This window comes from Acipenser ruthenus, chromosome 22, assembly GCF_902713425.1.
Source record: "Acipenser ruthenus chromosome 22, fAciRut3.2 maternal haplotype, whole genome shotgun sequence".
NCBI lineage: Eukaryota > Metazoa > Chordata > Actinopteri > Acipenseriformes > Acipenseridae > Acipenser > Acipenser ruthenus.
Window position 1 is genome coordinate 15,530,284 of NC_081210.1, and position 23,232 is coordinate 15,553,515.

A 23,232-nucleotide genomic window follows, 5' to 3' on the forward strand; every position below is an offset into this window, starting at 1 on the left:
AAGAAAAGAGACAGGTGAAAGGTACCTTTGTAAAGGTGAAGGTGCATTGTGATGGGAGTTAAATAACCTGAAGTGCCTGGTGAACATGGTCACCCAGGTTACATGTCAAAGTGAAGGGGACAGCTACAATGTGTCTGAAAAGATGAAGTTGGCATCTCAAACACTTTATGATACAGGAGCTGTTAATGAATTGGAGGCGGTGGCTGATGTATAAAAATAGAAAGGTCCCTGTTGCAGTGGTGCTTGTCGATTGAAATCAGAGACAGGTTATAATCCATGCATTATTTTCAGCTTACTTCCCCCTTCAGGGTATCCATTGTTCCCACAGGCCTTTATGTGACAGCTTTGCACTATTCACTATTGTATAATGTCCAGGGAGCGTGGGTGGGGCAAAAAATTTAACCACCTGCCATTTATAGCACATACTTATCAGTAATGTGTTATATAAATCGACTATCCTTCATATAATGACTGGTTAATTTGTTTAATATAGTTCTGTAAATGGAATCCCAGACATGTATCCAATAGACTGTGTCTCCTTGTTGCAAGTCAGTTTCAGTCACAATGTGCAAGACAGTAGCTATCACAGGTGCTTGGTTGGCAGGTGCTTCTGTATCCAGGCCTACAATTTGAACATATTTGGATTTAGAATGAAGGCTGTGGATAACCCTCACAATGGATGACTATTTGTATACCGTTTTTAAGTAGAATTGAATAGCTGTACAAATATAGTATTTTTGTTATATTTGGTCCATTTAACATTAGAAACCGTAGCCTACTTCAAGCAAGTATTAATAACCGACTGGTAATACTATCATCCTACTCTTAACTGCCATCAATGACATATAATAATAATAATAATAATAATAATAATAATAATAATAATAATAATAATAATAATAATAAACCCAACCTCTGGACTAAAGTTACAGTATTCTCATATCTCCAGGTCTGTATTTTCATATTCAGAAACAACACTTTCCACTCAGTGCTTTCTTGTAATAATACAACAATAATCTGAGTCATTCCTCACTGGGGCTCTCGCTGAAGTGACACTCGGATTGCTCTTTTTACACCGTATCCCTCCGCTCACTTTACACTTCCTCTTTAGGGTCATTTTTTGAACGTTTGTAAAGCCAGTTTGACGATTTTATAAATGGTTACCGCTCTCCCCATGGCGTTATATACGTGTGAGCGCTCCAGGGGTACCGTGCAAGTTTATATCGGGGTCCTTCGAGTTAAGAATCGGAGGAGAGTATGCAGTCCACGCGTGCCATGTTGGCTCCGCCTGTGACGCTCCTGCAGAGCCGGAATGGCGGCAGTTTCCTAATTCACACTGGAGCGGAGACACACAGGACGCGTTGGCGGATGTGCATTGTCAGTGCTGTGCGAGTGTGCGGAGCTGCTGCGGGAGGAAGGGTTTACATTTGTGTCTGTCCGACTCTCTTTAAACAATAACTAATCCCCAGTCCGCCTTTCAGATAAATACCTGTACCTCTCGTTTCTAAACTGGCATATTGTTTACATCCAGGGGATAACCTGCAGTGGGGAAAATAACCGCCATTTTACCGAATAAAAAACACGTTTTCAGTGACAGCAGCTGCACAACATGGCTCTGAAAAGAATTCACAAGGTAAGGAAGACCGCTCGAACAGACATTAATATATCAGGGTTTAAACGTCAAGGATGCATTGAATTCACAAGGTAAGGAAGACAGCTCAAACAAACGTGAAGAATATCAGGGTTTTAAAAGTCAAGGATGCATTGAATTCACAAGGTAAGACCGCTCGAACAAACATGAATAATATCAGGGTTTTAAACGTCAAGGATGCATTGAATTCACAAGGTAAGGAAGACAGCTCAAACAAACGTGAAGAATATCAGGGTTTTAAACGTCAAGGATGCATTAGATTTTAAAAAAAAAAAAACCTAGGGAGAATTTTCTGGGATTAAAAAAAAACAAACTCAAAAAACATTTTTGTATTTTTTACTGTTCTCCGTATGTTATGGTCCTGATAAAGAAAAATAATGTATTTTTATTATGGGGAGGATATCATCGTTTTCTTATGTCTTTATAAACGCGTGTGTTTTATTTCTGACTGGATGGTGAAGGGAGTTCGTACAGTGAGTTGGGAAGTGTTACACAGTTTATTGGGGGGTTACATGTTATATTCTCTACATTCATCAATACATTGTGAATAAGGTGGATGTTGTCGATCTTGTCAGTACTTGAAAATGTGTTTGTACAGGAAGGAAGACGGGCCTGTGCTGTTAGACCCGGGGGTACCGCTGCTGGTTTAAAGAACCGAAAGAAATATATTTTAACACAATAAAACCCATGAGAGAGATCCCGGTCGCAGTTATGGAATGCATCCATGTGCTCATTTTTCTAATATAATGATATAGAGTATATTACCAGTCGGTTTGTTGTAACCAGAAACAGATATTGATGTTCCGGTTGCAGGTTTTTTTTTTTTTTTTTCACGTAGCTACATATTGTGACATCTCCGGGACCGAAGACGTATTTGTGCCATTAAAACACTAGAAATATGTTCAACCCTCACCTTATCGGTTCAGATAGTTTAGTTAAACACTGACGTGTGAAGATGTGAAATAACATTAAGGTGGTGTGGTTTGTGGGCCTGTGAGAGGCCTTGCAGTTACACTGCGGTCTTGTATGATTTAAGTAATGCTACCGTACCATACATGATAGCGTGTTGATGTGTGGTGGGCATTTTGCAACCTGATTTGTAATCCATAGCGATACCTTATTATAAATTCCAATGACGTATTGAGAGGTAACACAACCGAGCTTCGCTTTCTTGTGTGTGTTATTGCAGAGAGAACATTGTACTGATCAGTGTAGAGAAACAAACTAACTGGGCTACATTCAGTTTAAAAACGATATGAACGTGGATTGTGTGTTGTATTAATAAAAAAGCTCTAAGAACCATTTTAGTTATTTTTACAGACCACTACAATTGTGATTTAAATAACATTTCTGATTGAAAATTGTTGGTGTTTACCCTTTTCACAAATAACTTGCCCAATCCACAGATTAAATAACTGTGAAATGTATGAAACGAATTCCAATGAGTGTGTAATTGGTGCTGAATGAAGACTGGATTGATTGATTGTAGTATCTGCTGATCACTCCAGTTTGCAGCATTGAGATTGCCAGATACTATGGCATGGCTGCAAATGGGGTGAAATAAAACTGGTGTCTTAAAGATTCAGCGGGTGGAAAACATACCATACCATTAGTGTCTGTTTCTGCAATGTCTTCCTCCTTGTGATCAGCAGTATATAGAAATGTAAGCTTACCATGGAGTCCCTTTCAATGTGGGAAACGGTCTGAATATTTCCAGAGTTGGGGCCCGCTCTCTCTTTCCCTTGAGAGCTGAACAGAAAACAAAGTAACAATCGTACATGAGAAGGGATGCAGAGTCCATAATGTGAGCCTGATCCCTGGACATGGCTAGAAAGGGCAGTGACCAGGAAGCCTGAGCTGGAGTCCTGGGAGAGCTGGCGGTACCACAAGGTTGCACATGATGTTCAATAGCGGTAGAGCCGACGCACACTCTTAATGTACAGTAAATATTAGAAAATTCATGCTAAGTTTTATATACCAGATAATTGGAAGCGAGTGAGAAGTCTGACAGCTGGATTTTGAACATGCTGCAATCTGGATAGAATCTATGGAATATCGTGTAGGATTCTGTACAATGCAAGGAATCGGAATAGAATCGATGGAATATCACGTAGGGTTCTGTACAATGCAAGGAATCAAAGCAGCTACCCTGGGGCCAGTTGTACTAAACGGATCTGATCCTGTATCGAGGCTCTGATTTTGATCCTATCACATATTGAGTTGCATTAAAAGGATCAGCGCTGATCCTGAGCTCAGTTTCGGCTCAAAATCTGATCCTATTTCGGTCTTGCTTCAGACCAAGATCAGAATCGGATCAGCGCTTTTTAAAATGGACCATGCATCATCAAAATACATAACTGAAACCTTTTTAAAATTGCTAAAATAATATTTAAATAAGCACTATACTGAATTTGGATAATTAATGATAACTTAATAAACTTTAAAACCTGCTTGCAGGGATATCCAAAAATATTTCCTTCAGATTGAAACAGAGATCATTTCACGTTTTAGAAAACATTAAGCAACAATGCATTTAAAAGTAGCTGTAACAGTACTGTATTAAGATAATATCAATTAGAAAAAAAAAATACTTTGTACAATATTAGTTTAGTTTTGTTTTCACCTTATAGCTACAGAAAAAAAAGACCTGACTGCGTAATGAGGTTTAATAAATATTATTTCTATGTTTTGTGTGTTGACAAAGACATACCGCTGTTATGTTATCGATTACAATTAAGTCATTGATTTAATTAGATTTAACATTGTAGTTTTTTTTAATGCATAGGACGGTCATTTTTTTTCCCTCAATTCCTTTTTTCTCAATAACTTACGCTTACCTTTTGACAGCCTCAATGTCTATGAATTGCACACCCCTGCGCTCTTCAGGTATATCTGTGTGTCATCAGCATAAAAATGAAGTCATAACAAAATAAAGTTGGACCTAAATAGTCTCATGAGGTACTGCAGTAATGATGTAATGATACTGCAGAGTAGCCACCAATAGAACCATAATGACTGATCCAAAAGAGTCACAGCATTGACTGATCAATGGTTTTAAATGCTGCACTCAGATTAAGTAAATTAGGAATGACAATTGATTAGAATCTGAACCATGAAACCAAAACTCCACCTCCTTTCATTCTGTCGGCTCTACTGAAGCACACAGTCCAGTCTGGGATCCACGTCAAGTATCGCCTGCAGTGTCTTGCCACTTCAGTTTATACATTTATTCACCTACGTGAGGTATTTTCCTCATTAGTATGGATAATTGTCAGCCCTCCCTTCTGCCTTAATGTTTTTGAGTTGAGTTCTTCCATGGGAACGATTGGGTTGAAGCGAGTTATCTCAGCTTGTAGTTCAGGTTTGTGCTGTCTCATTTCCAATCGTGTTGAGCTGCTGACAATGGAATATGTCAGTGTGCTCCCTTTTTAACAGAGGGATTCCACTGTGTCCTAAAGCCACTTCTCTCTGGGGTAATCATGACTGATGCTCCGACACCAGGCTGCAGCTAGACACTTAGTCAGGTTAAGAGCCAATAAAGGGGATTCATTAGTTTTTATTCATGTATTCAAACGAGCTCCTGTTGGAAGTGACTCTGCAGCAGCAGTTACGATGCATAGTCTCCTCCCCCAGGGCTCAAAGTCGCTTTGGATAAAAACGTCTGCTAAATGACAAATGAATAATAATAATATTGGCCATCCAGGGATGGAAATAATACTCTAATAGTACAATCTCAAATTAACTTTGCCAGACCACTTTCGCTGAGTCTTCCTTTCATCCTTTTCATTGTATACAAGGTTATCAAATAATGAGTCTGGATCTGAGCTTGGTAGTCCCTCTTTATAATTCTGTGCACATATGTTATCAGCCAGTAATCTCTAGTAAGAATATTATTTCCACTTCACACAAGGCTCTTGAATAAGCTGACCCAAATGGCCATTCTATCTGGGTTATCAAATCAGTCCTGACCCTGTTCAGCTCTTCAAACTGCTGCTTTGAGCTACATTTTGTTGTGATTTCAGCTGCTTTGAGCTACACGGATGTGATTTCAGTTATTATATTCAAATGCAATTCATACGTGCATTCTGTATGGGCTTGGAGCTTTGTGTGGCTACAGATGGGTTTTGGGACCACTGAAGTTTGGCATTAAGCAAATGCATTAAAAGCATTGGAAAATTAACCTGAACAAGCCAAGGTTGTCACTGTATCTGTGCACAATAGAAGCCTATTTTTTAATTGTTGATCAGTCTACTGGCTACAGCCTTTGATGGATGTCATGTGATCTGCCAAGTGGTGCAGTAGTCTCTGTGTATAGGAACACCACCTAACCGAGCACTTCACCTAAGAGAACACCCTTGTGGTGAAACAGAGTTTTCACACTGTAAATGCTCTGCCTGAAGAAACAGGAACTGCACTTAAAAGAACACCTTTTTGGCACTGCTAGCGATTCGTTCAACCTGATAACTCATCATCATCAAACTTAAATTAATATGGTTTATTCAGTCTTTTCAAATGTGACTCGTCATCGCGAGAGTGTCTTGAGGCACACCGATTGGCTTATTCAACCTTTCCAGAACTGATGTCATTGCCTCGTTTTGTATTCTGATTTCCATGAGTGCACCTCATCGCTACAAAATGGCATGCACCTGTTCAGTCCGCATCTGCAAACCTCACAACCCTCGTCTATACTGGACTATATGGCACCCAATTGGTCCAGTTCTTGCATTAGCTTGTACTTCCACTGAACTGCTCCATACCTTACCTTAATCTACTACTGCTTTTAATTATAACTACCTCCTGTATCTAGTACTTGATTTTACTCATAGGTGTCTGTATTCACGTTTTTTGTAATTGTTCTTATTTGAAATCGTTTTCATCCATTCATCGTACTTACTACGTGCTCTTAATGGACTTTACTCGTATAAGCAAATGTTTTTACCATGTTAACTGCTTTTAGTCGAACTCGCTCTTAAAGGGAATTATTTACTGAATCTTTTAAATGATGTATTATTATTATTAATTATGATTAGGGCAGCAGTGTGGAGTAGTGGTTAGGACTCTGGACTCTTGACTGGAGGGTTGTGGGTTCAATCCCCAGTGGGGGACACTGCTGTTGTTGTACCCTTGAGCAAGGTACTTTACCTAAATTGCTCCAGTAAAAACCCAACTGTATAAATGGGTAATTGTATGTAAAAATAATGTGGTATCTGTATAATGTGAAATAATGTATAATGTGATATCTTGTAACAATTGTAAGTTGCCCTGGATAAGGGCGTCTGCTAAGAAATAAATAATAATAATAATAATAATAATAATGATTACGTTTTTAAAAATCCTGCAACATGTATCCAATGGGATCTGCTTTCTCCCATGTACCCTGCTTTCCAGAAGATGTTTTCATGGGGGAGACGCTTTCGAAGCTTTGGGGCCGTTTCAAGCCCTTTTGAAATATGTCTGCGAGAAAGCATGTTGCAGTTGGTTGACATTGTAAAACCCCAATCGCAATGAGGGGGTTAAGGCTTGCTTCACAATGTATTTCAGACTTGGTGATGTCACTGCTTTGCGAGTGCTTGTGAATTCATACAGGTTTTCCCTGCATTCTTACAGTGTGCTGTGTGATGTTGTTTTCCTCAGGAGTTGAATGACTTGGCACGTGATCCACCGGCGCAGTGTTCAGCTGGACCTGTTGGGGATGACAGTGAGTATTTAGTCTTTAGGGCTTCAGGTTTTTACTTTTTCTGTTCTCAGGCTGAACTTTGAATTTTGAAAAAGGGTTTAATTAATCCGAAGCTGGATAAAGGTGTCTTCTAAATAAACAAACAGAAGCTACATTACACCAATCAATGGATCTTTCAGGTTAATAATGTAATATTTATGTGTGAAATTGGGTTTAACCCCATTCCGTTTTGAGGGGTTACATATTGTAAGGTCTTGCTATAAAATAAAGGCACACACAAGGGCCACGGCCACACTTGCTGCTCTGCTGTCTCTGTCTGCGTTTAGAGCAATATAATGGCTTTTATTACTTTTTGAAAAGCGAATATTCAATATTTAACGAATATTTAAATTGAGTGAATATCCGAACATGAAAATCCTGTGTTCGACCCAGCACTATATAATATAATATATAATCTCAGCCTCGGCACACACCACAACAAAATCAACACCTTCCTGTCTGCTGTGTGCAGATTCAACACTGTCTGGGATCGTGCTGTGTAGTGCTCGGGAGCCTCGCTGATTTCTCTTCATGCTTGATGTGGTTCTTTAGATGGATTTTTGACATTAAGTGCTCTTTGCAGGTATCTTTTCGGGTCCAGTCAGTTGAGTGTTGACAGCATTTGCAGATCATCATACCATCTGATTCGTAGAAGTCATTAGGGAACTGACTTACTCGTGACTTTGATGTTAGTTTATAAACCTGCTCTTCACTGCGTATCTTCGCAACGACCAGCAGCGTAGTTAATGCCAGCCCCGCAGCACGGTAGCTACGACTGCCTGCCCTGTACTGTACACACTGCATGCACATTTCAAAAGATTCATTTCTCTTCAAGTGTGTCTTTTTAAGCCTAATGCTGTACTGCCAAATGCAGTTTTTTATTTTCATGCAGCACTGGATTCCGTAATGCAACCAATCCTTCCACCCATTAATGCAGATTGCAAACCTGCCACTCGAACAGAAACACCAGTGTGCCATCAGAAAGAGTGTTCACTACACAGCTGCTATAGCAGGGCTCCACACTGCGACTAAAATGTGCCATCAGAGAGTGTTCACTATACAGCTGCTATAGCAGGGCTCCACACTGCGACTAAAATGTGCCATCAGAGAGTGTTCACTATACAGCTGCTATAGCAGGGCTCCACACTGCGACTGAAATATGCCATCAGAGAGTGTTCACTACACAGCTGCTACAGCAGAGCTCCACACTGCAACTAAAATGGTTGCAAATGCAAACATTTTTTGACAACTCTTTTGGGTTAGGTGCCATTGACATAAAACGTGACCAAACATGTGTGAGTACTGTTGTTTAAAAATGTAGCTTAAAATGAACAGCTGCATTCAAGACATTTAGAAGAACAACAAATAATTAAAATGAACAAAATGCAATGAAAACATAAATATAATAATTAATGAAGGGCTGGAATGCAGCAAAAAGCTCAATAATGAATCAAAAAGGGAAGTGAAAAGGTTACTTTATCAAGCTGAAAAGTGCTCTTTGTGAGCGCCAATAAACCAACGTTATCTTTTACCAGTCAATTCGAAGAGTGCCTAAAGAAAGTTTTGATTCAACATGAACGTATTTTCTTTGTCTGCATCGTCTTTAGCGGCTGCAACTGTCCCAGATCTAGTAGATTAAGTTACATTGTTTACCGTCAGGGGGTTAAGAATGATTTAAGTGAGCTGCAGATTCCCCAGTTAGATGATGAGCTGATGATATTTCATCGGCCAAAGAACCAGGCACGGTAATTAAGATGTTACTGTGATTAACTGCATTGACTGACCATTTTAAGAAAGGTGAAAGCAGAACACATAGAAATACTTGGAACTGTAATTAGGAAGTGTGCTGCTGAGAATTGCAGTAAAAAAAAAAAAAAAAAAAGCCATTCACAAAATGTAGCTCTCGGATTGTGCTACTGAAAGAATCTAAACTATATGACAGTGTGCTTGCTGTGGTGTATTTAATATCGTAACTATAGCAGAACGAACTCACTGCAATTTAAACTTGTTTTTACTGAAAAATAAATGGTAACATGTAATCAGAAAAGCTGTCTTTTTGAGCATGGGCGCTGCAGCATGCTATTCCCGTATCACAGCTGTACACAATTAAAGGAGTGGTCACCAATTCCATACACATACTTGCAAAATATTTCAAATATGAACATGCTGAGTTCATTGCAGAATGAGGCAACAACAAGTGAGTACAGACATTAAGTTACTGTTTTAGTATCACTTTAGTGTCTGAGGAAGTTACTGTATGTGGCACCCAGTAATTGGATTTAGCAACCAAAAAGTTTGTCTGAAGCCCTGTATAGTAAGTATATGTACAGTAAAAACTGCTCTGAAGGCCAAGCATGTTGTCTAGTGTTTATGAAGAAACCTTGAAGTGAACAATGCATCTCATTTTCAGGGGCTTTGTGACGTCCCTGCAGCTCGCTGAACAATGTAAACAAACCGGACTGTCAACACGGCTTTCATAAACACAGAAGCTGAACTATGCTTTAGAAAACCTTATTAAATGATTGTGGGTGTTGACTGCAGCTGTGAACTGCATGCTTTCTATTTTGATTCACATATTGGCAAATATTAACAAATGTGCAGTGTTATGTAGTGGTGCAATCGGCACCCTAATTTCATATTGGATTATCGTATAGGCATTTTTCAAAATAAAGAACAAACGTTAGTTTTGTTTTAACAGAAGACTAATAACTAAAAACACTGTTGTGCAGAATAGTTAAACAAAAGGGCACCATTTATATTCAAATTAGAACACTTATTAAAAAAGAAATACAAAGGACTTGAGTTTAACAACTGGAAAGAATGTGCATGCGTCCACATCAGATGTCCCTTTGACACTAGAACCACTGCGGTTATACTCATGCCTAAACCCATTGCAGGCAGTCATTATGACGGTTACATTTTAAACAATATCAATATTAAAATGAAAGACAAACTATCGGATACAACTCAAGTTTTATTCAAGCACATCATATCAAACATCTGCACAGCCAAAACGCTGCATTTAAATGAACAATTAAACATAAAAGGGTTTATTTTCTAACTTACCACTATAAAGCATTCAAAAAATTAAAAACTATAATAAACATTTCAAAAGAAACTAGTGTGTAAACAGGTATATGTACATACAAAACGGTAAAAACGAAAGTAGTTATATTCAAAATAAAAAAATGTAAAGGGCAGTCAAAGTTCCTGTCACGGCAGTCATTTTGACTGTTTTCACTTTTAAAATTTAAATTGCACTGCGTGTGTGAAAGATACGCGGTTGTCCATTCTTGACTTTTTGTAAATAAGTGTATTAAATACCCTGATGGTGTTTGAAAGGCAGGATCGCAAAAATAAGTTACAATAATCCCCTCTACCTAGAACCACCAAAGCCTCTAACTTAACTATAGACTATATTTCTACCAAGTTCCCCAAACTAACTAACTTGCTTAATCAAACAGTCAGTTTCTTATGCTTGGGAAGCAGTCATCAAAAAAGCCTGAAATGGATTTCAGAGAAACACAGAACCATACACAGCAGGTCAGGTGAAAGGAATGCACCTCAGTATAGTGTTCAGTCCTTCAGTCCGCTCCGATTCACGATGTTCCTGGGTCCATGTTTTCCAGTTCTCCACAGCAGGAACTACAACGCAGTGTATGAGTTTGCAAACATTGTGTAGCTCGCACGTATTACTTGCATGATTTAAAACAATAAATAAAACCAACAATGTGCAGTGGGGCTGCCCTCCTGAGACTGACAGGTGCGCGCTGCAGAGACGCAGGCAACTGCAACCCTGAGAGTCCTGACAAGCCCCCCTGCGTGCGTGAAGGAGGCAGGTCCCTACGCCCCCGGGAGCCTCGCTGGGAATGAAGATTTAAATAAACATTCATTAAGAACGACATTGTAACGCAATGCCAATCTCCTTCCTGGATTATACTATTGTATACAATGGAAATGTTTCATACTGGCAAGCTAGATTAAGCTAGTTGAAATATTTCAGTTTATCACATTTTATTTTTTGTACTTCTGCATTACTACTTTAAAAAAAAAAAAACTTAAGGGTTTATTTTGTAAATTCACAATAAGACAAACATTTTGATTAATTGTATTGTGGTACGTATCATGTCGCAGCCCATGTACCAAAGATGCACAGCCCTTGCACTGAAACGCCTCCACTGTGCCCCCGTTGCTGGTGATTTTTTTTTTTATTATTTTTTTTTTTGGTGGTCTGGGCATTTAACAACAAAATCCCAAACAGCAGAGGGTTTGAGACATTTCATTATAGCTGACGCTATACAACGCTTTGCTGTCGAGATGGCGAATGAAGAAATTAAAGTTCTGCTGCTGGATAACACAAGCTGGAGGGGAGAGGGGAAGAAGGTGCTTAGTTTTTTAAATGAAAATTATTAGTGTTATCGTATATTTTGCATGTTTCAAACATATTCTACCATAACACTTCTCTTGCACTGTCTTGTACACTAGATATTCAGTACATATTTTACTGAAGCACTACAACCGCTATAGGTACCCCCCCTCCCCAGTGCTTTGGATACTACACCTGCTCCATACACGGCAGCGGAGCCATATAGAGTTGCTACGTATAACGATTTGCTAGTGGATTTTAATACAATTGTAATTTTGTAGAATCTGATCATTTTTTTGGTTAAACTGAGTAAAGACTTGTCTTGTAGTGTGTGTTTGATAGTAAACATACAATGTTAAAACAAGTAACTAGTTAGATGGCAGGAATATTCTAGGTTGGGAATGTCTTCACTCTAACTTGCTTTCCTTTTCCTGTTCTGTTATAGTGTTCCACTGGCAAGCCACAATAATGGGACCAGTAAGTATGTTTCTTCATTATTTCCTCCATTTCAGAATAAAAAACTATTTTACTTATTGGTGTTTTTCTATATTTTACTTTGACAGAATGACAGTCCTTACCAGGGTGGAGTGTTTTTCTTGACAATTCACTTTCCCACAGATTATCCCTTCAAACCACCAAAGGTGAGCTGTTTTGATTTTCTGGTGTATAATGTACTTTGCCTTTTTAAATAAAACTTGAGCAATGTAACCTGTAAATACATAAGCTTTTATTTTGTCCCCCAATTTAGGTTGCATTTACAACAAGAATCTATCACCCCAATATCAACAGCAATGGCAGCATCTGTCTGGATATTCTGCGCTCGCAGTGGTCTCCGGCACTCACTATTTCAAAAGGTATGCATGTCAGGCTGTTGGGTAGGTGACCGTACAGTCAGAGAGCTTGCTGACCAGTAATAATGTGGGGGCTCCTGTATGTTTGTATGTCATTGTATCCACTTTAATGATGCTGATGGCTGTAATTGTTTACTGAAAAAGGTGCGCAAGAGAAGCTGTCCCTCATTGGTCAGTTCCCTAGCTGCCACACGACAAAATCGCAAAAATAGACACCAATCCCCCACAGGAAGTGTGAACGGCACGTGTCAAATACATATTTTATTATTTTTTATCGTGGTGTGGTGTGTTGTACTTTACATTCGCTCGTCACATCGCGTCCACTGTGTAGAGGCCTTAACAGTTGCAAAAAGGTACTGAATAAATAGTAGGCTACATGATTAGTGCTTAAAAGTGAAAAGGGGGGGCTCCCGCGTGGCGCATCCAGTAAAGGCGCTCCGCGCAGGATGTGCCCTATAGCCTGGAGATGGCAGGGAGTTCCTAGGGGGCTGCGCACAATTGGCTGAGCGCTGCCCGGGTAGGGAGGGCTTAGGTCGGCAGGGGAATCCACGGCTCACCGCGCATCAGCGACCCCTGTGGCCGATAGGGCGCCTGTGGTTCTGCAGTGGAGCCGCCAGATCTGTGTTGTCCTCCGGCAGTATAGGTCTGGTGGCATTGCTGTGGATCTGCAGTGCGAAAAATGACGGCTTGGCAGGAGCACATTTTGGAGGACGCGTGTTCCAGCCGCCGTTTCCCGAGTCGGCGGGGGGGTTGCGAGCGGTGAGCCGAGGATACAGATAATAATTGGGCATACTAAATTGGGGAGAAAACCGGGGTAAAAAATTGGCGACGACTAAAATTTTAAAAAAAAAAAAAGTGAAAAGGAGTGCAGCAATGTTAAAATATGGCTTGTTTATTGAAAGATATATTGACATGTGTAAAATATTCTCTACTCATTTTAAATGTGTTGCTGGATGCTACAGAGAATATTTCATGTTTTGTAAAGCAGCACAAAACTCACAGCGAAACCATCTGCTAGGAGTACGAGTGCTGCCTCTGGGTCTCATTCCTGTCGGTAACATCTTGGGCTGTGACGAGATCTTGGCACAGGTGGTACAGCGCACCCTAGAGACCCAGAGACAGAAAGCTGAAGTTTTACACGCAAAGCGCACTTTAATTAACACAAACAAACAGGCACAAAATAAACATGGCATGAGGGCCAAAATAAAAGGTTCACACAAACAAAACAGTACAGGTTGGGCATTTGCCTTTACTATAAAGTTTACACTCCAAAAGCACATTTCCACACAGGTACACTCCTCCAACTCCCTCTTCCCCACACAAAGGATTTCTCCTTCCTTGTATGCAGGTGGCCACTCCTTAATTACCTCATTGGGGAATGGCCACACCTGTGATTGCTGGCAGGGACAGATTTAACCACATCCCTGCCAACCTTACACTTATTTACATAAGCAGGGCTTTTGCCCTGTCAGTGTACCAATGGTACATTCAGTATCTATAACATTTCTTTATAAATGCACCAGTAAATGTGGATATATACAAAAATAGGACATGAAGTGTTGTAGATACCTGTGACAAAACATCATCTCTTGCCTCCATAAAAGCCTAGATTTCTGCATTTGTTGGGTTTTTTCATTTTATTGTTTTTGTGTTATCAAGGTGTTTTTAAAAATATGTTTGTTTTTTGTGTGTGTGTGTGTGTGTGTGTGTGTGCCCTTCTAGCTTTCAGTTAGTTATGCTTTGTTTATGTAGCAGACCCCTCTCAACTCTGGTGGTGTCCTGCTCAGTTGTATCAGGGATCTGTGTTTTAAGTGTGTTCGATATCGAGATCTCCAGCACAGAAAACCAGGGCTCCGTTGTTCCAGCTACGACCAGACAAAGCCGGTCATCCTCCTTAAACACGATGTTGGGATCAGAACTGCACAAGACGAGATGACAAAATATTTTTTGTGCCGGTCATTTCAATGCTCTGACAAAGGCGTCGCCATCTTTCCCTGTGGGATTGGTTTAGTATGCTTCCCTGCACAGCGGGAAAAGAAAAAAATAAAATAAAGAATGTCCAGCTACACTGATCAACTGCTTCCAGTGGGTTATGGTATGAAGGTTTTTTCTGTTCACAGGTATGGTAGCCTGTAACTCTGCGACGGTGGCACCAAGACAAACACAGTAACAGCCGATCAGCGGTACTCTCTGCCTGCAGTGGCTGGTCCGGATGACATCACTGACTCCTGCCCTGGCGAGGCCGTGCTGGAATACACAGTTGTGTATGTACCGATGCTGACGCTGTGAGAGGGTTTCACCCTCTCCCCAACGTCAAATACCGAGTCCTGATGGGCCGATTCCTGTGGCATCTACTGATGCAGAGGATAAGAAAACCTGTACTCCTGTAAGTCGCCTTGTAGAAGACATCTGCCAGATGAAGTAATAATAAAGTAGTGGTGAATCATTGCATACAGATATGCTGATGCTGTTTTAAGAGGGATTTCGTGCTCAACTTCAGTAACCGGATCTAGACATGGATGTTTTCCTTAACATCTTAGGGGTAAATTCTACTTGTTAACAGCCAAAACTGATGTTCTTTTTGGCTCCACCACCTGAGGGTGGATTGACACCTATCTGGAGAAGGATTGCACCATCTCCACAGGCAACAGATATGTTAATAACTATAAGCTAAGTCACCTAATATCAACACAAGCTGGAGGGAAGGCTTTCTGCGGTCCGGCAGACATCTACACCAGCTCGTATATACTAGCCATACACCGGAGTGTAAGTATTTTACCTAGAGGCTGCATGGTACACATTTGAGACTAACGTCACAGCTTTGACGAATGTCATCACGGCAGGAGGTGTTATCTAGGTGGGTCTATCCTGCTCGGCAGCTGTGAGAGGCGCATTCCCCAGTGGGGGATTCTTAACAAGCAGTTGCCTTTCAGGCATCAGCGGTTCTAGTACCCTTTGGAAAGGGAAGCTTCTTCCAGCTCAGCCAGGGATGCTGATCTTTCTATTGCCATAATAGGGAAATAGGCAAGTTTACTTCCTGATACTCCTACCTCTACCCCACTTTCTGGCAAGCAGGCAAAATATACATTCGCTCCCTACGGGCCTGGAACTTAAGTTAACCTGCTACCCTACAGGATACCCAACAGTGAGAACAGTAACACCAGCGATGGACATATCTGCACACTGAGAACTGGTTATGCTACAGAGGGTTTACAAAGGATTCAATCCATGCTCTCATCCTTTCAGAAAGGGTCCATTCCAGGTATCTGTAGTAGTAAAGGAAATTCGGATCTGAATGCTACATTTGTTTGGGGAAAATTTAGGATGGCACCTCCACCACCACCATCAAGGCAGTCCTCCCAGGAGACTGACAGTTTCCATCAGATCTGTAGGAGAGCCGCTTCCATCTCCACATACATAAGGACTGCAGCAGTACCTCTGTTCTCCATCGGACGCAGCCAATGCCAGCCTGTTTTTTGCCTTGGATCTCTATAGCTGAAGTATTCACGTAGTGTAGACGAAGTAACATTCACAAAGCATAGACATACATCATTAGACGACTTTTGAGGGCAAGTTCTCTCTCTCTCTCTCTCTCTCAAAAAAAAAAAAAGGGCGGGTAAACCCTGGAGCATAGTAAGAAGACTCGTCCCTTTTTTTTCTAGGAGAGAGGCTCATTGATCTACAGTGAAATATCACCTCTCTCCACAGCATACACGCAGCATTCTAGGAACCCCTCTATACACTTGCAGGAAGAGTGTATCTTCGAGTGTATTTCACATAGGAGAGGATGGTCACAAACCATCAGCTGTCAAGCCTCTTCTAGATGGGGGCCAGGCCAACAGCAGTTATTTCAGCAGTTTCTGGGCACTAGCAGCAGTAATCTCCTTGGTAAGAGAGGCAAAACTACAGGTGGGTGCCTCCTTTTTTTCTTTTTTAATAGATCTTCCCAGTATCCCTCAGCCTCAAGCCTTCCTTGGGAGCTACAACAGGAACCACAAGGTGGCAAATTTCAGGGAGCAGATTTATCAGAGGAGTAGTTACCACAACTAACACCTTCACTAAAATCATCCCTACTTTCAGCAATCTGCCATACACTGAAAACCCTTTGCCCAGTTAAAACAAGGGCATGCTTCAATCGATAAGACAAAGGACATCACAATCCAGAAAACCTACTTGCTGGACTACTTTTTTTACAGAAGATGTTGATGAGTTGACAGATCTATCTGATGGTGAACTTCACATTATGCACCCGTCAAACAATTTGGTGTAAAATGAAAACCAGACACGGAATTTAGAATATTCTTTCAGATCCTAAGTTTAAGGTAGGAGATCACTAAATTACACTTTTCTAAGACCTTGCTAAAGGAAACTGAATTTGAGTACATTCAATTAATTTTTTACATTCAACCTGGGTAATTGTAGGGTATATTTCATCATAAAGTGAAATGGTTATTCTCTAATGTTCAGATTCCCAGCTGTTTAGTAAGGTATAATACAGTTTACTTTCGGTGGATGTTTGTCCTGATACACAAGCTGAAAGTCATGTTATGTCAGTCAGACCTCAAACAGGTAGAATGTTTACCGGAGTGGAAGGGTTAATTGCCCCAGTTTCCAGCAGGGAGCAGTCATGGCACACAATCCAATCAGTTTCTTTGTCGACTGGCATATGTAGGCATCGGAGAGCGCGAGCTGCTGCGCAAGCCAATTGTATATTCTGGCCTGCTCCTTTACAGCACTGAAGAACTGAGCACGGTTTTATATTACTAGAATACATGTTATGCCATGGAGTTTGCACAAATTATTAAAAAAAGATGACGATAAACAGATGCAGTCACTTTACAGTATTTTCCATCATGCCTGTGCATGGTAACCATTCTTTTTCCAGTTTCAAACTACAATTAGGCACTTTTATGTTTGCAGACTTGAATTGCATTTAAAAAAATAAAAATAAAGCATTACTATCATACTGTTATCATGTACACACGTATTGCACAATAACACAAAACAAATTAAATATCTACTTGCTGAAACGGTTTTTATTTTAGCCAACGAGGTGTTCACGTGTGGCAGCAATGCACTAGCAAAAGTCACAAGGCAGTGATGTCGGCGCCCTACAGCAAGCCTCCCATGTTGGGAATGGTTTCTTTCAATGCAGCGGGTTTGTGCATTTTAGAAAGGAGAGGAAGACTCATGAAGTTAATTGGAGACAAGTTGATGAGAAGCAATTACCCTCCGCTGTACGAATTAAAATGGTGTGCTGCTTTTTATACAAAAAAAGAGAAAAAGCCCCCGATTTAAAACGAGAGTGGTTGTACCGTATTAATTTCTTAGCCTATTTGTTTTTCTATGGGTTTCGTGCTATATCGCTGCCCTTGAATAGAGCTGATTTATATTGGACCACGACACCTGCGATATATCGAGTGGGGTGGGGGGGTGTGTGTGTATATATATATATATATATAATATATATGTATATATACATATATAAAATGTATATCATTTTATTATTTTTTTCCCTCCATAATGAATTATATTCTACCGATTTGTGGATCTGCATTTGTGCCATATAAAAATGTGAGAAACTTCATCAGTTTGTCTGCGGTTAGTACATAGCCTATATTGTTATACAGTTTTACGGTTATGCCCCAGTACAGCACTGTGAACACGGTTTATATTTTCTCTTAAGGTAGTTAATACACTACAGGATGCCCGGCAGCCCCATTGAGACTCGCTCATATGTGTTCGTGGGTTGCTTTGAGCTCCCTATGAGAGATTCAGATACAAACAAGCCCAGTGTAAAGCTAATTTGATACAAATCATATGCAAAGTTTGAAATAGGTGAGTACACCATACATGACATCGTCATAACCTGTTCATTGCAAGATGATCTTTCCTGACTTTTACTCTATTTTCAATGTACGCATTTGTGAAGTAGTGAGCAATAATAATGAGAAAGCGTCTTCGAATTGAATTAAATAACTTCTGTGAGCACTTTTTTTTTTTTTTTTTGGGGGGTCAAGGTATGTGTTTTATAATAAGGATGATTTAAATAGCATTCCTTTCTGAATGTGCATTACATCATTATCTGCAATTGGCATCACAGTGGGAGAAAGAACGGCTAGTTTGTTATATTTTTTTAATACCATGTGAGCGGGGAGCGTGCCTATTTTGTCTGGAGCAGGGGAGCGGAGTCACCGCTCGCATTTTCTGGTAGGCATCCTCGTCCCTGACAATAGGCCAGCAATATTTGTATAGTAAATTGAGAGGGTGCCAGACTTGTTCTTGGCTCCTCTGTGGATATAAAGGTCCTGGAAATACAGTGGAGCAGTGATCTGCTGTCCAGATGTTTTGTTTGTTTTCCACAATCCTTTTGCGGTTGATTTTTAGCTGCCTGAAGACTGAAGAGCTAGAGCTATCTAAACAAGTACAAACCCTACTTGCTGAAGAAAAAGGGGGAAACCTTCAGGCTTCAGGTCCATACAGATGAATGGAATTAAGTTATCCTTGAGTGCGATCCATCCAAAATCTGTGCACAACCTTCTTTCTATCTACATTTTATTATCATACCTCAGCCACCTGTTTTCACAGTTTGTTTCCTCCTGACCAAGCAACATGGAGACCAGGAGTTCACTCTGTGGAGTATATCATCATCATCATAAAGAACACTCCTGTCCAGGGTGAATGCTTTGTACACTCAGGTTTCTTTGTAAATGTACAGAGGATGGACATGTGATGTTACACAGATACTTTCTGCATTTTACACAGGTAATGTTTGTCTTCATTGCTTGAAGGGCAAAAGTTGCATCTTGCACGTTTAGTACCAATGCCAGTTGCTGCAGGCAGACCGTGCCCTCTGTAGGGGACAAGACTTTCATACCTGATAGCAGCTCATTTGTTTTTTGCCTATTGGCTCTGGTATCATGATTTATCAAAGCGAATCATTCTAGCAATGATGTGAAATGTTTCCAGTGACATAGTGGTTGGAGATATAGCCCTACCAGATTCTCTATTCCACAGACTAGCAGTTGCTTCTCCTTTGGGTCTGTACCCTCCAGCTAACTAAAGTAACCTATTGTATGCGTGCACAGCAACGTGATTGCGTTCTTTCCACTTTGCACCATGTACACGCCTGCCTTCCATGTTGCTCATTTCCAGTATTATATTTGATTGCTGGTGGTATGAACAGATCCAATGCTGGTGCTATGTCATGAATGAGAGTAACAGTATATGTAGTAGGTCCAGGAAACATTGTGACGACACTGGAATTTGACAGGCTACCAGGATTCATACGTGGAGATGCTTGGTTATAACTAAGTCAATTGATTTTCTTCATGCATACAAAGCTATGTGGGTAAATACCTCGGGTCAAATTGACCCAAGGCATTGTTTGTATACAAGATCAGTTCTAAACCAAATAAATGTCCTCAAAGTTCTTATTTTCTGTTAACTTTGCTTCTCAGTTTTTTAAGTTCATTTTCCTTTTATTTTGCAGTTCTCTTGTCCATCTGCTCACTGTTATGTGATCCGAATCCAGATGATCCTTTAGTGCCCGAGATTGCGCGCATCTACAAAACCGACAGAGAGAAGTAGGTGAAAATCCCTGTTTGTACTACAATGCAACATTGGTTTGTATGCGGAGCACTGCAGCTGATGTGTTCATTAAGACATCATTGTGGGATTTAAAATCCCATCCAAAGTAGGCCTATCAACTACTGTACACTAATTGCTACACTTTGTATGTTGCAGTTATTATTTATGTATGTATAATAAAATATTGCCTTTTTTAGTTTGTCCTCTTAAATACTACTTCATATACTCTTAATGTCTAAACTTTCCCATTGGCTCAGCTGATACAGTAGGTGTGTGTTATTAAAGATCAGTAAAAACAAGAAGCATAGCAATATTAAAACACAAATACTGAAAATAAGAAATGGTATAGATGCAAATTAATTATGGCAACATAACTCAACCACTAGCAACTGCTAATATACATTGAATACAGTAGTTTACTCTCCAATGTAGACCCTGTGAGAAATGTATTTTGGGTGAGTACAATGCAACATTAAAAAGCACTGTGTATACTTTGATATGAACTTATAGGGAATGCAGTAACTACAGCCTTGCATTTTAACTGTAATGTTACTTTGAACTACAGTGCTCCCTCGCTATAACACAGTCCTCTCTATAATGCACATATAGTAAAGCAAAAATGGTACTTTCCATGAATTAACTATACATAAAGCACCATGTAACCAACGCTAAATTTTTTACAAAAAACATAAATAAATAACATTCTGACTTGTGGATTTTTTAAAATTTTTTATTATTAATAACCTGGATGTTTTGGTCACGTGTTTCTGTCAATTTCCAGACCAGCTATAATTAGCTGTCCCGGCATTCTCTAGCTACTGCAAGCAGTATATTCACAATTGAGATGCCGGGAACCAGCCCAGTACAAGAAGCTTGATAACATGCGAGCTCAAGCTGTGCAGCAACATTGCTCTGCGTATGCTTTGCACATTACGTCTAAATATCATGCATAATTCATATTTTTTCAATGCGTAAACCCCCCGGTTTACAGCTAACTGCCTATACTATTGGATTTTCAAACTGTGAACAGATGTTCCTGTTGATTCATTGTTTTTTGTTTCTTTTGTAGGTACAACAGAATAGCTCGGGAATGGACACAAAAGTATGCAATGTAGTATTGGAGAACTGTGGATACACCTCTACAACGATGGATAGGGGACTTTGAAAGAAAACAAATCGTTTTGGTTTCCATTTGACTGCTCTCTATGAACCCACGCCTCCTCTTGCCCTGTGCACATGCTTACCTGACCCAGCAGGGCTGTGTTGTACATATTTACCCTGTACACATGCTTATCTGACCCAGCAGTGCTGTGTTGTACATATTTACCCTGTACACATGCTTATCTGACCCAGCAGTGCTGTGTTGTACATATTTACCCTGTACACATGCTTATCTGACCCAGCAGTGCTGTGCTGTGTTGTACATATTTGCCCTGTGGACATGCTTACCTGACCCAGCAGGGCTGTGCTGTGTTGTACATATTTGGAACAGCAAACTTGCAAATACTGTGCTCCCTGTATCTTGCTATTTTGGCATCGCACACAGAAGTGTGTGAAGGGCCAGTTGATCAGTTGTAACAAAGAGTTGTGAATCTAAAAGCATTCCTTACCATTTTAAATTGGGGTACTTTGAAATGTGTTTTTTTTTTTCTTTTCCTGTGCTTCCAGGCAATATTTTTCACTACTAATCGGTGGGAGGGAGATGTATTTTTGTATAAATTATCAGGAATTCTGTTAAACATAGCAGGTTATGAATAGAAAGATGGTCTTCGGTTTGTTTTTGTATTGCAGGTAAATTCTGAAGGAATTATTTCTCTTTATTTTTGCGTAAATGTCATGACCAGGAATATACCCATTATACCCACATCCAATAAAAATGCAGGTTTTGGTCAATAGTTGTATAAATAACCAAGCTATTAGTTTTTCCTCTACCTTTTTGGATTGCATTTTGCTTTCAGGTCATTAGTATTAATGGCTCAAATTCCACTTTTAACTGCTCTGTTCTTTCTGTATGTGAGGGTATGGATTCCTATGAAAGAAAAAGTGTGTATATTTCATGACCTGAAAGCTCATTGAGCTTGTGTGTTTCAATATGATTAAACTGTGTAATAAACTGATTACTAAAGTTGTGATGTTTCAATAGAGTTCTCTAGATAATGGCTGAAAAATATGAAGTGAAGAAGATGATGTCATCTTCAGCGGTCTCGTGTAAAATTAAAGATACAGAATGTGTACATATCTGAAATATATTCAAAAGTAATAATTAAACTGATTTTATAACAGAATAAACATTTAAAGGACCATATTTTTGAAGCAAAGCAAGTCAAACACAATTGCAGTCGTGTGGAAGAGGCTGAAGGTGGGATCAGTTCAGTTTGTCATTCTAATTTGCCTTGGCACTTGCTTCAGAATAGGAACCACTCCATTCAAAACTACGTACTAAATGTGTTCAGATCAATATTAACTAATGACTTAAACATCAACCCCCTCATAACCATAAATAAGAGCTCTTGTATAGAGTCAAGTGCTGGTAAGTTGGGAAGTCTTGAGCATGGCCACATTCCCTTTATAGTGTAGCAATTAACTGGAATATAAAACCACTCGGGTGGAAGAAGTAGACAAATATTTACACTGTTGGAATCCACAATATTTTAGGTCACCTGAAAGTCAGGCATCTAAACTGATTTCAGTCATTTCTCCGTGACTTTTTACAATTTGATGTCTGTGGCTTCAGTCAAGATGTGCATTATGAGGGAGTTTATCTTTAAGGTTATTTAAATAAATCCCTGTTGAAAAATGTTTTGAAAATATTTAGGAACTTAGTTTGGGTATCTTCATGAGATACTAAATAAGAATGAGTTATTAGAGGTTAAATTGGAAGCTTATTTCAAGCGGTTCTCGGAATCTGTGTCCATGCCCTAATTGTGTGTGCATTTCATTTGTGTAATTCCTCCAGGAAGGTAGGGGGATCCCACCTGAAGTGTTCAGTGCAGCAAAGTGCAGGTGAAGTCTTCATACCTGCGAGGAAGTGAAGCTACTCTGGAAGGATAAGAAGTGA

At 39.9% G+C, this 23,232-nt stretch overlaps 1 protein-coding gene across 2 annotated transcripts; it reads left to right on the top strand.

The window, feature by feature from the left end:
* The first annotated feature begins 1,321 nt into the window (after positions 1–1,321).
* LOC117431499 (ubiquitin-conjugating enzyme E2 D2) lies at positions 1,322–22,303 on the top strand. Of its 2 annotated transcripts, XM_034052458.3 has the most exons (7): positions 1,333–1,633; positions 7,286–7,349; positions 12,179–12,210; positions 12,297–12,374; positions 12,482–12,587; positions 20,077–20,170; positions 21,244–22,303. In XM_034052458.3, the coding sequence occupies exons 1-7, from the start codon at positions 1,610–1,612 to the stop codon at positions 21,287–21,289; spliced, it is 444 nt and encodes a 147-aa protein (XP_033908349.1). In that variant the 5' UTR covers positions 1,333–1,609; the 3' UTR covers positions 21,290–22,303. The 2 variants fall into 2 exon arrangements, with proteins under 2 accessions (XP_058852002.1, XP_033908349.1); XM_058996019.1 differs by lacking the exons at positions 20,077–20,170; positions 21,244–22,303 and adding an exon at positions 14,705–14,993 and having other exon boundaries at positions 1,322–1,633.
* The last annotated feature ends 929 nt before the right edge of the window (positions 22,304–23,232 follow it).

Excerpts from the sequence above, each read along its gene's own strand:
- LOC117431499 (XM_034052458.3), top strand. The coding sequence starts at position 1,610 with ATGGCTCTGAAAAGAATTCACAAG. Across the intron at positions 12,211-12,296 it reads AAGCCACAATAATGGGACCA|AATGACAGTCCTTACCAGGG; the intron begins GTAAGTATGTTT and ends TTACTTTGACAG. Across the intron at positions 12,588-20,076 it reads GGCACTCACTATTTCAAAAG|TTCTCTTGTCCATCTGCTCA; the intron begins GTATGCATGTCA and ends TTTATTTTGCAG.